The sequence below is a fragment of the Sipha flava genome, unplaced genomic scaffold, assembly GCF_003268045.1.
Source record: "Sipha flava isolate LNK unplaced genomic scaffold, YSA_version1 258_pilon_pilon, whole genome shotgun sequence".
Taxonomy (NCBI): Eukaryota; Metazoa; Arthropoda; class Insecta; order Hemiptera; family Aphididae; genus Sipha; species Sipha flava.
In genome coordinates this window covers 1942538-1957469 of record NW_020272917.1, presented here as the reverse complement: position 1 = coordinate 1957469, position 14932 = coordinate 1942538, and the positions used below count along the sequence as shown (strand labels likewise).

Sequence of the window (14932 nt, the reverse complement as noted above, 5' to 3'; positions counted from 1 at the left end):
TAAATTTTGAAATTTTTTTAATAAATCGCAGCAAAATTTACAGGGAAACAAAAACAATCGGTTTATGTTACGATGTTACATAGCCTTAATATTTTCATTGCTGAATTTCCTTTGAATATTTCACCTGTAATAAAAAAGGTTTGCAAGCATAACGATTTACTGACTAATTTGTGTATATTTTTGTGAAGTTAATAATTTTCTATTCATTATACTGAATTCTAATGATAAATCTTAGCAATAAGAGTTCGATGAGTTAAATAAGCATAACTCATTAGATATCAAAAATAAATTTAACATCTCAATATTTACACTTATATATAAATACCTAATATAAAATATTAATATGATGTAAATTGTTAAAATCCAAACCTAATATAACAGAATTAAGTTTAAAATCGATAAAAGTCAATTTTTACTAAAAATACTAAGAAGTTTTCAGATTTTTAACGAAAATGATTTTTTTAGTGTATACATTATATGAAAATATAAATTAAGACTTATAAGTAAAACAAGATACTTGATACTTAAAATTTTTCCGTTTTAGTGTTTTATTTTTTTTATTTTTGGTTGCTATCTGTTTTAACCTCGTTTCCAATGCATTTTACTAGTATATTAGAAATTATACAAATATTCGAATGAATGATCTCATATATGAATGTGAAAGGTTGGGGGGGGGGTAGAATTTATTTTCGGTAATTTTATTATGTCTTAGGTCTGATTATATGTTCCTTAAAGCAGGGACTAAAAATGAGTCGACAAGTACTTATTATATTACGAAGGAGTGTTCAAAGTGACAAAGAAACTTTTTTATCGTATGACTCTTGTACAAAGAAGCTTTAATAAGAAAAGGACAATGTGTATACCTACAAAAGATGTTCTCAATAATGTAATACACATTTTAAAACTTTTATCATTAACTTAGATGTCCTACACTCCTAAAACTGCCGTGAACTATTTTGATGATATAAAAGTTTTGAAATCTAGTCAAAATGTAATAATGTATATATATTACTGCCCAGTATTTATATAACTTATGGTTATACAATTAAAAACAGAAATTGTATCGAATTTTTCTTTTTATATTACATCGTAATTACCATATTATTACAACTGACCACATTCAATGGACACCTATTTGCCTACATAGAAGTTATTATAATTATAGTACCCTATACCGTTTTGTGAGTTTTGAGTTGTGAATTATTATAATATATTATTATTTACATTGAATGTGAATTAAATCAAACCAACAAAATAAAAATGTATTATTATATAACTTAAAAACTATTGTATTTTAATGTACTATAACAAATCAAAAAAATAGTACTTTAAAGCATAATAGTTTTTTTTTTTTTTTTTTTAATTAGATTGATAATAACAATAAAAAACGTATATAAATTAAATTATAAATAAAATTTGTACTATTGTCAAAAAATAAAGTTAAAAAAAAACAAAGATTTTTTTTTTTTTTTTTATCTGACATTATTAATATTTTCAGGTAAAATATCATGTGATGTGAGATACAAAAATATGTGACTGACATAAGTGGATTGATCTGATAAATTTTAAATCAATATACAATTGAAAAACTTAAAATTTCTATAAATTTTAAACTACAAACAGATTTTTATAATTTTTATACAGCTTTGTCCAATTATAAAATACTTATAAAAACTTTAATAAAAAAGACGTTTTTTCAAGTTTTATAAAATATATCGTACATAAAAATCTAAAAAACTCAAGTTAACATTTAAATCTTTTTAATAATATCTTAATATGATTATATATTATATAATGTATTATATAAGACATATGTTAATAATTTCAAACGACAATACATGCTGTTCAAAAATAGTCACGAGTAAAAACAAATTTTGTTACAAAATTACTAAAAAAAAAAAATTTACTTTTGATAATTTCATGAATTGTAAAATTTTAAATAATTTTTCACAAACATTGATATTATTATTTTATAGTGATATCTAAAAAAAAAAAAAGAAAATTCAAAAAATTAAATTTTAAAGCTTACAATTATTATCAAGGATCGACTTTCTAAATATTCAAAACTTTCACAGTACACATTATCAAAAGAAGTGATTATAAAAAAAAAAGGTAGATTCTTTATAATGTTTCCCCTTTATTTGTGCATATTATATACGTATATTATTATTCAAATAATTCGAATAATTATGTTGGATATGATTGAGAATGATAAGATTACTATTGTTGTGTGCAAAGGGGATGTAGAAAATCGAGATGAGTGGATGTTTAGGACAACGGTGGCTGATTCTATATAACTGAAAGAAATGCGAAGGAGAATAAGATGACAAATGTATAATATTAGGCATTCATAAACGGTACAATATTGTTCAAATCGGGAAAGAAGTAGTATTAGAATTCCAAAAAATTTAACGAGGAGTTACCACATATTGAGAATAAGATTATTAAGATAATTTGCATTTTTATTTTTCAAGAAAAGGTCAGTTAAGAATGACAAGATAGTGGGGCACTATCAATAAAATCTATACAAAAAGATAATAATTAGTATTCTAATCATGTGATCACCCGCAGTAATTTGACCATTCAAATCAAGCTTTTTTTTTTACAATTAAAGTAAAAATATTATTTATAAATTGTATTTTACTGCGATTTTCCTTATGTTCTCTGTTATGTAAACAATGGTTGACATTTATTTAAATATAAAAAAATATATTTTGATAACTGAATCGAGGGAATGGCAATATTTGAATTCTAATTTAATTTATACATATAAAAAAATGTCCAAACTGTAGGTTAGTTTTATAATAAATACCAATGATATTGATAAAATATTCACCCTAAAGTTGCAAGGATTTTCAATATGTATTTAAATTCCAAATTAAATTTGAGTACTAAAATTATTAATAAACGGTATACCATGTATTCAATTTTAAATGTAACAGGAAATTTTTCAATGTATGACATTGAATTTGATTCGGGTTTTTTTTTACTGCCTACAGACATATAAATACAAATTTTTTTGATACATTCTAATTTTTAACTATTTTATATAGGTGAAAACGCAGTAAAATACAATTTTTCAAATAGGAATTAGTGATGGGTTGAACTGTTCGAATCTCGAACCAAATCGAATCAAACCTTTGATGTTAAGTTCGGTTCAAAATTCGAACTCGGCATGAAAAAAATTAAATCGAATTATCAAGCATTTTTTACTGTTCGAAAATCGAACTTGAAAATATTTATCGAACCAGACTTATTGGCCACGATAGTTCGAAAACCAAATATTTGTACAATTCTTCAAAAGTTATTTTTGAAAAATAAAAACTGATAATGATTATTTAGAAATAATTAGACTATTGGCGATAGAAGGTGATAATCTGTAAAGGGCACGTTATTCATTATTTATTATAATAATAATGTTATTTTTCCAGTGACATGTTACACATCTACTCTCCGTGGTTCATCCGCAAACCTCAGTAGGCATTTAAAAAGAAAACACGTTATACAATATGATGTTAGGAAAAAATTTGTACTGAAAAAACTGACAATCTTGATCTGGAGTAAAATATTGATGACCTTAATATAGTTTTTTTTCAGCAAAATACTTCTGATACACAAAACCAACTACCGACATCTTCATTTTTGACTTCTAAAATAACACATACTTCTATTAAAACCTCCCAATCTCAAACAATGATGGACGCATTTATACCAAAATCATTCTATGAATAAATCGCTAACAATTGACGAGCAGTAAAGAATCATGATAATTATGATTATTTCGAACAAGCCCTAACTGCAATTAATTTTTTTGAATTTATGAATAAATGTTTTGATGAGTGGGAAATATCCGAAAAAATAAAAATCGCTGTTAGCGATAACGCGGTTATTATTACATGTGCAATAAGTTTAAATTCAAATTGGTGTTATATGCCATGCTTGGCACATGGCATAAATTTAATTGCACAAAGTGGGATATCAGACATACAAAATTTTCACAAAAAAGTTAAAAGTATTGTAGAATTTTTTAAACGATCAACAACATTTTATAATAAATTAAAACAAACAGAAACACAAATTGGTCAATCTTTACTTAAATTAATTTAGGATGTTGCTACCTGTTGGAACAGTACATACGATATGTTCCAAAGATGTATAGATATTAAAGATCTTTTAATATCTACAATAGCACTTATTGGTAAAGTTGAAAATTTATTACCCGATGATTTTGATGTAATGGAACATTATTGTAGCATTTTTAAGCCATTCAAAGAAATTACTGTTGAGCTTATTTCTGAAAAAAGGAGTATCTATTTCAATATTATCTCAGTATTATCTCTTGAGTTTCCCATTATGACTATGTCATCAGCATATGCCAATAGAACATTCAGTTCACTGAAGTTCATTTTTCGATCTTCTGACATATCCCTTACCACTTTCTCTAGGACTATTTTGTATAGCATTAGAGATAATGCATTGTCCTGGCAGAGACTAGTCTGTACTTTAAATTGCGTTGACGTTTCTTGCCAGAATCGTACTTTAAGGTTGGTGTTACTATTGCACATTTTGACTAGGGCTATGTATTTTTAGGGTATTCCAAAGTTTTCCATTGTTTTCCATAGTTTATTCCTGCTTATTGAATCATATGCTTGTTTAAAATCTACAAATACTAAGTACAGATCTTTATTATACTCATAATGTTTTTCTGCTATTTGTCGAATTGTGTGTATATGGTCTATGGTCGATTTACCCTTACTGAATCCGCATTGGTAATCCCCTATTATGTCTGTTACATAATAGTTTAATAGTTCCATTATGAGCGTTGTTAGCATTTTGTAGCGTGTGTGTGGTAAATATATCCTTCTGTAGTTCTCAGGTAACATTGGGTCTCCTTTTTTGTATATTGGGCAAAGGATTGCTGTGTTCCATTCCTTTGGCATGGTTTCTGTTTTTCAGATTTCTATAATTACCTTATGCACATCATTCACCATTTGTTTTCCTCCATGTTTCAATAGCTCTGCTGTTATCTGGTCTTCTCCCGGTGATTTATTGTTTTTAAGTGAGTTTATTATCTTTGCTATTTCTTCTCTAATGGGTTCTACTATATTAGGTTCTACAGTAATCATAATGTCTTCTCTCTCATCTGATATACTTTTGGGTCTATTCAAGAAGTTCTCAAAATGGGTTTTAAATATCTCTGCTATTTCTTTTTTGTCAGTTACTAGTTCTGTGTTATCGTTTATCATCATATTTGTCTGTGGTTTGAATCCTTGTTTAATCCTTCTACTTTTTTCAAAGAACTGTCTTGGATTTTTTTTATTCTCTTCTACAGTCGTAATTAACTCTTTCGTATATAGTCTAACAGCTTGACTCTCTGACTTCAATTTTAGAATCATTGAAGGAACTTAAAGCTTTTGACAGTTTTTTGTTAATTGGATATCCATTACTCTCTCAAGTTAATGTTGGTGTTTTCTATGTGCTTATTAATATGTTCCTTAAGGTATTTATAATTTATGAACTACAATTTTTAAATTATCTATTCCCATTTTTTCAATGTAATTTGTATTGAATTTTAATTTTCAATTTCTTTTAGACCGGAGTCATCAAACCTATTGAAATGGGTCATGCTTTTGTGTTTTGTTCAAAACTTAATGGCAAAAGTATAGATGATTTAATGTCCGTTTTTTCAAATGTAAAAGAACATATCAAGGATCTTAATAATACAGAAATTCTTGAAAAGCAAGGTCAATCTTTACTTTCCTTTTTTCCGATCGGTAAACTTATGTGTAAGTTTTTATTTTTTATTTTAGATATAACTAATTTATTGAACATGTTTTATTATTTTAAAGCTATAACTTAAATGTGATTTTATGTTTCAGATGAATCCATTTATAAAGACATTATTGCTGTTAATTGTTTGGTTATCAACAATAACGTGAAAAAACTCTTTCTTCTTATTTGCAACAAAATTGACCATGAATGTTGTTTTTTGATTATTTTATTAATTTTTTATTCTTTATTAACATTTTGTTATTTTTTTTTTTTTTTTTTTTTTTTGTTGTTTTTTGAAGCTGATATTCTATTTATTTTATTAATTATTATTGTTCCATTTGTATAAATTTCAGCTTTTTCAAATTTATACTTTTTATTGTGTTTCATTCTTTTGAAAAAAGATTTATATTGTTAAAGATTGAAATTATTATTTCATATAAAAACTACTTTTTTTTTTTATGTTAAATGATTATAATGTGATGTACAACAATAACTTTTTTATAAATCTGTTACTATTTGTTTTGTTAAATATAAAATATTCATATCATATAATAATGTATATACTTTATTATACTGTACAGTAAAGATAAATGATTAAAGAAGACATTTACATCGACAAGTAGAGTTGTTAAAGAAACCACCCGTTGACGAAACTTCTTAGGGCATTTCATTATTTGTTTGTAGAGGTTAAGTGGAGAAAATAACGCGGCACCAATTTATTTTCAGCCTTTCGGGGGAGGCACAGGAGAAAGGATATCGGATATAGGTAAATATAATTCTTCTTTGAAGTCGTTTGAACGATTATTTTAGGAATTATGTTACGAATTATAGTAATTTGTAGTGAATAGTAAGCACGAATAATTTGTAGCAATGTATGTTACGCAGGGCCGTCTCAATGGGTGGTCTTGGGGGGTGTCCCCCCTTCCCAACGAAAATACCAGTCGGCGTTCGGACTTGTTTTATTATAACCTAAAAGGACTTAATTTTACTTATGGGAAACAAATATTATATATTTCGTAGTACAGTATATACACGAATAAAATATATAGAACTACTTATTATACAATATAAAATATTATATACGAGTAGTTATATAATAATTATATTGTCATATAATTAAACTGTAAATTTTAAGAACGTGCGACATTAACAGATATATTCAATGTATTCAATGTGGAACGTTTGTAAAGATTGTCTGGAAAATTGAAAAAATTACCTCTTAAAAGTACCATCTGTGTTTAATTTCGAATCGATTAAATTATATAGTCACATAAGACGTAACATTTTCAGAACACTTTTACTACCCTAAAAAGTTTATGTAAAAAAAACACGTTATTGTAAAACCAATAATTTATTCTGTTAGCTTTCAAAGGAAGATTGACGTGTCAGAAAGTTGAGAAATTGCTCAGTAGACCAATATTTTAAGTGAATTATAAAACACAAGGAAGATTTTACTAACTGGACCGAAATAATTCCTGGTGTATTTATCGAACCAAAGAATTTCACCGATTCTCATCTGTTGTTCACATCACTCTGAATCTAAAACAAAAATATTGCTTGCGATTCCGGTAAAACTATAATATGATTCGAACGATACAAAATTATCAGATATTCGTTTAAATCTATGTATTCAGCTGTGAAGTCGTTAAAACAAGTGCTCGAATTGGGTTGGTGCGCGGGGAGACGGAGCTCCTCTACTATTTTTTTTTTTTTTGCGTACCCCAACTATATTTTTTCATCGGAATGGGGGGACGCCACGTTCATCCTAATTTATGTCCAAAATAATTTTTATGTGAATTTCAATTTACGTCACTTGGAAAATAAATTTTACGATTTATAATAACAAAACTATTTTTATAATTTAAGATTATATGGTGGTTATGATAAGGGATAACGTCGTCATTTCTGGAAAAATATAAATAGTAATGTCTGTGAATTTGGTGTATTATACTTTGTACATTGTACGGTTTGTTATTAATATTGGCGATCGACGATATTGTCATTTCGGAAAAAAATAAATGCTCTCACTACGACCTTAGACTAATCTTTTAAGGCCGTGGCCCGCACTAAAGAGGAAAAATAGATAAAAACAAAAATCAAATATATGATTATATCATTCGATTCATGAGACTGCCTGATCGCCTACAATTACCTATGTTAATTATTATTTTATTTTTATTTTCTATTGTAACATATAGGATGTTCGTATTGCTATCAAAATATATTGTATTTGGAATTTAAATATTTGTTTAGCTGAAAAGTGGTATTCAAAATATATTTAAGGTTGGTGGAGGGAGGAAGAAGGACGAAGCCCCCCATGATTCTGTGTCAACTAATTGCGCACGTGGAACGCAGTATTCAAATCGTTGGACTGAGCTCCTTTACTTAATTTTTCCCAATTCGAGCACTTATTATATTATAATATAGTATATATAATAATATATTATATAACTGGTTTTTTCTATATACGACACTAAACTTAATATTCTGGTCTTATAACACAATAAAAAAATTGTGTTCAATAAGAATTATAACTATTTCAGCATCCAAACTGTGCCGCAATTAGAAGTGGGACTGGGGCTAACCTTGACAGTACCGTCAAGGGGCTCAGCTTAGAAAAAATGAGGACTCAAAATGCATAGAATTTATTGTACTGTATACATTTGAGAGAATATCAAGACCAGTGGCACAGGAACTATTTTTTATTATTTTTCAAATTATAGTTTTGTCCGCCATACATCCGAGAGGTCAATTTCCCCCGCCCCCCTATCTGATGACACTTCAAAGTCATAAGGTAAATTGAAAAATAACGAATATTCTAATTCATTGTAAATATTAATAGAGCTAATAACGTCAAAGCTTAAATTCTGTATCATAATTATAGATTTTATACTATATTTAGTGATAACAAACAAAGGATGATAATGAAACTATCGTTAATTTCAGCCATGATAACTGCTCCGAAAAACTAGCTCACATTACTGTCGCAATCCTCTCATGTGGTAGTGACTCATAGAATAAGATAGAGGCAGCGTTAGCTATCAAAACTGAAGCCAATCTGTCGATCATTGTCCCCATGAAGAGTTCAAGTACGATAATTTTCTCCGCTAGTTTCGCTGTATTCAATGAATGAAAAGTAATATGTTTATACATACTTTTCGTTGAAAACAGCGCGACCAACGGAGAAAATTATCTTCCTTGGACTCTTCTATTAGGGTCAATGACCAACGGATTGGATTCAATTGTGATACATGGTTTTAATAGCTAACGCCTCCTCTATCTTACTCTATGTAGTGACTCGACGATCAATGATTATTTACAGTGTGGTCAAACATAAACATAAACAAAATGTAAGAAGATATTTTATCGTGTTTTAATGTTATTGTTCCACGGTCAAGGAAGTTAAATCATGTACCATGGTATAATATCATTCTTCATTGCTTTTTCAACGGTTTTTCATTTTAGTCAGTGATAAAAATTATTTGATAAGAATGTCGCCCAGATACTGTTGTGAATATTGTAATAAGGACATTCAGTAACAACTATTGTCCGCGTGACTTGGCGTAACAACTCTTATTACTCGCACGTTGTTTCCTGATATTTTTTAGTTTTTAGTTATTAGTTTTCATTGAATATTTTTGTTAAAACAGTCTCTTATTTAAAATTGTCAGCGTTATCGTGAGCTGTGAGATTAACATTTCTAATTATGTTTTCATTTTTAAAATTTTTAAATGCCAAATCGGATGCTGATAAGAATAAGGTTCCTGACAACTTGAGCGGGACAACATTAAATCTTAATAGTCCAGAGGCCAGTGCTCTCAATATATTTCACAACAAGTTGCCCATAGCCCATAAATCAAATGAAATTAATTCTCCCTTAAGGTATGTACAATGTTATATTACATCTATATGGGTATATAATAATTTTTATCAACTAGTACCTTTTGAGGATTTTATAAAAAACATTTTTATGGTACAAGAAATGCAGTTTTACCGATATTAATCTATCTTATTATCTATTTATCAATATAAAATTGTATTCTCATATTTTATACCATGCTTATAGATTCCTAAAAACATATCTTTCTCATTCAACTAATAATATTTACAGTTATTTTGATAAATTAAATATTGGTATAATTGATTTCAAAGTTGTAACCTCAAATGAAACTTAAATTTTTAATCTTAATTTATTTATTTTTTAAAATAAAGTTATCCTGATTCGTTTTAAAAAGTACATTATCAGTACTGGGTTAAGGGGTGGCAAAGAAGCAGTTGCCCTTGGTGTTAGTTTTAAGGAGAGGAGATAATTTCTTAACAGCGAAAACAACATTTTCTAATGTATAACAATTGTTAGGAAGAATTATTAATCATTGAAAAATGTGTGTAACAAATAGTAATAGTTATATAATATTATATTGTCTACTGCAGAATTATCAAATGAATGAGCGTTTAGAATATTATTAGTTAGACCATATTGAGCTCGGACTGATGAATTTCCTTTTTTGTTTGTATTATTATTATATTATTTTCGAGTGTTTTTTGTATACCCGTATGGCTGTATTATAATTTATAACCATCAGATTATTAAATTTGATATTAAAAGTTACAAATGGTTTATTTGTATACTACCAAACAATTTTTATTTTTATTCTATTGTCTATTCAAATGTTGAGTTTCGTAGATCGTTGTCATAGTCTCATCAACTGTCAAGTTATATTGATTTAAAAACAAATGGGTTTAATATTTCCTTCCAGAGGTTTTTCTTTGATCAATATGAGCAGATCTTATTTTAATAATATATATATTTAAATAACACTGTTATTTATATAATTTTTTTTTATGATGGGTGTAACAGTACAACCAATTTGTATATGTAGCATTTTAAAATAGGGTCCCAGATGGCATATTCTTTAAATCTTAGACTGTACTTTATTATTATTTACATATACATGTATCAGTATTATTAATAAATAATATAATACATTAAATTTGTATTAAATGTATAATATTTCCTATAGTTTATAGGGTGTACTTATTATTGCTATATTTAAAATTATAGATGTTATTTTTTATGATTTAAAAATGTATGTTTTCATCATCATTTTTTTTTGTAAATAATTTTCTTTTAGATCAAGTTGTAAAGAAACTGTTACTAGCCCTGGATTTAGTTATCGAATAGTTCAAAGAGCTCGTGAAATGAGGTCAACTACACCAAATATGGATTTATCAAATTTGTCAACACCATTCACATTAGAGTTAGTATTTGTAGTTATATTACAATATGTATATATTAAATACTTTCTTTGCTTCATTTAGAATTTTAAATGTATTATTTTAATTTATTTGATTGTTTTAACATTAATATTTATTTTATATATTCTTATTGTTTTTTTTTCTTTTTTATCCATACTTATATTATTAGGCTGCGATTTTATTTTATTTATTTATAAATTATATTATTAATTATAACTATTTGTATGATGACAACATATTTTTTGTATTAATTCATAGTTTTACCAGTCTAATTTTGTATTATTTATATTATTCCCTACTGTGAATTTTACACTTATTTAGTTTAAAATTGATTGTGACTTCACTTTTTATTTTATAACTTGATTTTGTTTTTGCATGTTATTTATTATTTTCATAATATTAGTTTACATTTTATAACCAATTTTTATTATTTTGTAAATATTGTAACTAAATCGGATTAATTTAATTTTTAAATTATTTTGTATTTATAATAAGAATTCACCAAAAAATGTAATTAGCAAATAACCTCATACATATCTAACTAATCTCATATGGGAGATATTTATCTTTAATTTTTTACATAATGTCTGCAATATTATAGTAATGTAAATTATTTTACTATTTCTTTATATAAATAATTGTTACTTTATTTCTTAGGAATAGTTTAAATGGAAGGAATACAATCAATGGCAATTATTCAATGAGGGATGGATATGATAAAAAGAGGAAATTGATGGAAACATTGGATAATTTTGGTATTAGGAAAAGAACTCGCCAAGTGGTAATATATTGAAATATAATATAATGTAATATCAAAATATTATGAAGTTTTATAATACTAATTATAATAATACTATAATAGTTAGTGTTAAAGATAATACTATTTTTATAAAGAAAAATGAGAATAAATATGTACTTAATGTTGATCTAACTAGACTTAAATAACTAATATACTTTGTTATTCATATTAGTATTTATGTTACTTAAATACCATTAATATAATTTTTTATGCCTATTTTTTTTTATTCAAAGGATTTACATTTGATTATTAACATTGCACTCTAGCACAGTTATTATAACTAAAGTTAGTGATAGCCATCAATAATTTAATATTGTTAATAATTTGGTTGAACTAGTTAGCTGAACTGTAGATTGTACAGACATTTTACATTCAACTAAATTTATATTTATAGCCTTATGGTTAGAGAATTTTTTTTTTTCATACATTATATTTTATATAATTTATTAAAATTTAGTTTAATAAAATTAGTACGAATTCAATATATAATTAAATTAAATTTTTCATGTATAATACAATGTAATTAATTGTTGTGACCCTCGGTTATCTTCGTGAGTTATTACAATCTTTTTTTTGGGTTGTCTCCGTGTCAACGGTTTAAACCAATCAGAGTACTGGTTCCTCATATAGTTTTGAAATAAATTAAAACAATATACACTTATGAGAATTTATTAATATGCCTTTATTGAGATTAAATATTATGTACTGTACTTGATTATGTACACAAATCGACTGACTGTTGTGCTACTAACACTAACACAGCTGTTGTCGAGCTACGTTATTGTTCAGTTAACAATATTTGCGACATGTGAAGGGTTCACAACATAATAATATTTTATTTAAAATTAATTTTTCTAAAAGTAAATTACTCATAAATTTGTATGTTGGGCTTTATAATATTTAATTTCCAAACTATTTACTTATATTTAATGTAATTTATTTTGATTTTATAGAGCAGTGGTGATGCATTTGTTGATCGACGTCGAAAAACAATAACTGAATCTAACACTCCTGATCGTTTAACAGTTATGAATGGACATAATCATAGATTAACTCAACCAATATCAATAGTTATGAACTCTAAAAATATCAACATAGACAACAAAAAGTAAGACATACTTTTTAATAAAATGTTAGCAATCATAAATTGAATAGTAGCTTTTTTGAAATTTTAAGTGCTAGATATTTAAATTTTGAATAGTCCAATAGTAATTCATATTACAAATATAATAATACTCCAGATTAAATCAATTTATTTGTATACATAAACTATTTATTTATATATCCCTTAAGATGTATTAATAATTTACTAATTTTTGATTTATTTTATTACTTTATTACTTTATTAATTATTTATTATTTTAATCAAATAAAAAAAATTATTTTATTACTGATTTGATTGTAAATTTATAATAATGTTAATATTGTCTATGTTAGTACACTTTTCATTTATCTTTACTTTACTATAGTTTAATGTCTTATTAATCTGACTGTTATTTTTATTTAATAATTTGTAAAATTTTATTAGAACTAAAAGACATGGAGATTTTGAAACAAATATGTGTCATTCACAGAAGAAACCTAAGACTCGTAATAATGAAATATTGAGCTCCTATAGCTCTAGCAAGTTCTTACTTAAGTCTGGTCAGAAAAGACCTTATCCGAGAGGTAATTATTTTTATTTAAATATTATATGGGTTTGTAATATTCACATGAACTATAAGGAAAGACTATATTTTATAAATATATGTAATATTTATTAGGCTTTAAAATTATATTTTTACTTTATTATTTAATTTTAAAATTATTTTTATCTAAGTCTTACTTAATTCTTAATATTTTATTTTAACAATATTTAATATCACTAAACACATTTTTTAATATTAGTTGTCAATAATTATACCATCTAATTAAATTTATGTTTTATTAATATGACTGTGTTTATCTAATATTTTTATTGCATTAAATATAATATTTTTCTCCGAGTAATTGTAAAAGAAACTAATGTGCAGAAACAGAAGTTTTTGAAACAATAAATCAGAATAAAGTTAAAAATAATCTTTAATTACATATATTTATTTTATTAGATCATGAAGATAACTCACCAAATCGTAAACACTGTAAAAGCTGTACATGTTGTGGATCTACTGTGCTACTTGAAAATGATCAAAATAAACTTAATAAAAGTGACAAAACAACAGAAACAGACCTATCCGATGATTTAGTAACAGTTGCAGCCAGTCGAATATTTAACAGAAGTGGGAAAACACAGGTTGTGAAGAAAATAACTATGAAAACTATACTTGATGAAGTATTTGACGATGTTGATCCTGTACCATATACTAGTATTGATAAGCTCGAAGAAAAAAAGAAAAATGCAGAAAATAGAACTCCCAAACTGAATGAAATACAGCCAGCGATTACTGCTAATTTATTTAGTGTACCTGTTTCAAGTGCTACATCAGTGACAACACCTTCAACACAATCTATGTCTCTAATTTTTGGTCATAATCTGTCTGAAAATACACCAAAAGTAAATGAAGAAAATAAAATTAACACACCATTACAGTTTAATTTTGAAAGTCCAACAGCTTCTGCTGTATCATCAGTAGAAACGAATAATAAACAAACTAATGAAGGAGTTGAAAAACTGAATGATAAAGATAAACCTAAATCTATTAATAATATAATTACTTTTGAAACTCCAAAGAATTCGGTACAAAGGCCTAATCAACAACCTAAATTACAATTTCAATCGCCAGAGAAAAATGAAAATACTAATGATAAATCTCCAACTGAAGGACAAAAAGATTCTAAAAATGATAAAAATGTACCATCTTTTCAGTTTACTATTCCAACATCAACTCCAGGTGGATCTATTGTAAATTCATCTACAACTAATAATCTTTCTAAAATAAATGAAAACAATTTGTCTGTATCACGTTTTGATAGTCCAATAGAAAATTCTTCAAACAAAATAAGTTTTACTTTTGAAACTAATGAAAAACGTTCAACACCTGTAATGCAATTTGGTGCACCAAAAGTTGATGACAAACAATCAACACCAGTATTTCAATTTGGTGCGCCAAAAGCTGATGACAAACA

At 26.2% G+C, this 14932-nt stretch overlaps 2 protein-coding genes across 5 annotated transcripts in view; both read left to right on the top strand.

Moving 5' to 3' along the window:
- Positions 1 to 5488: 5488 nt before the first annotated feature.
- LOC112684930 lies at positions 5489 to 6370 on the top strand. The gene is made up of 4 exons (XM_025556659.1): positions 5489 to 5500; positions 5594 to 5786; positions 5880 to 5981; positions 6354 to 6370. Exons 1-4 carry the CDS (start codon positions 5489 to 5491, stop codon positions 6368 to 6370), a joined length of 324 nt encoding a protein of 107 aa, XP_025412444.1.
- Positions 6371 to 9150: 2780 nt separating this feature from the next.
- The window catches only part of LOC112684835 (nuclear pore complex protein Nup153-like), an 8962-nt gene continuing 3180 nt past the window's right edge, over positions 9151 to 14932 (top strand). The window contains exons 1-6 of one of the 4 annotated variants that reach the window (XM_025556537.1): positions 9151 to 9654; positions 10905 to 11030; positions 11686 to 11809; positions 12781 to 12935; positions 13356 to 13495; positions 13915 to 14932. In XM_025556537.1, coding sequence (XP_025412322.1) covers positions 9479 to 9654; positions 10905 to 11030; positions 11686 to 11809; positions 12781 to 12935; positions 13356 to 13495; positions 13915 to 14932 — 1739 coding nt within the window. In that variant the 5' untranslated portion in view covers positions 9151 to 9478. The remainder of the gene's footprint in view (positions 9655 to 10904; positions 11031 to 11685; positions 11810 to 12780; positions 12936 to 13355; positions 13496 to 13914) is intronic. The other 3 variants (XM_025556538.1, XM_025556536.1, XM_025556539.1) reach the window with 3 other exon arrangements.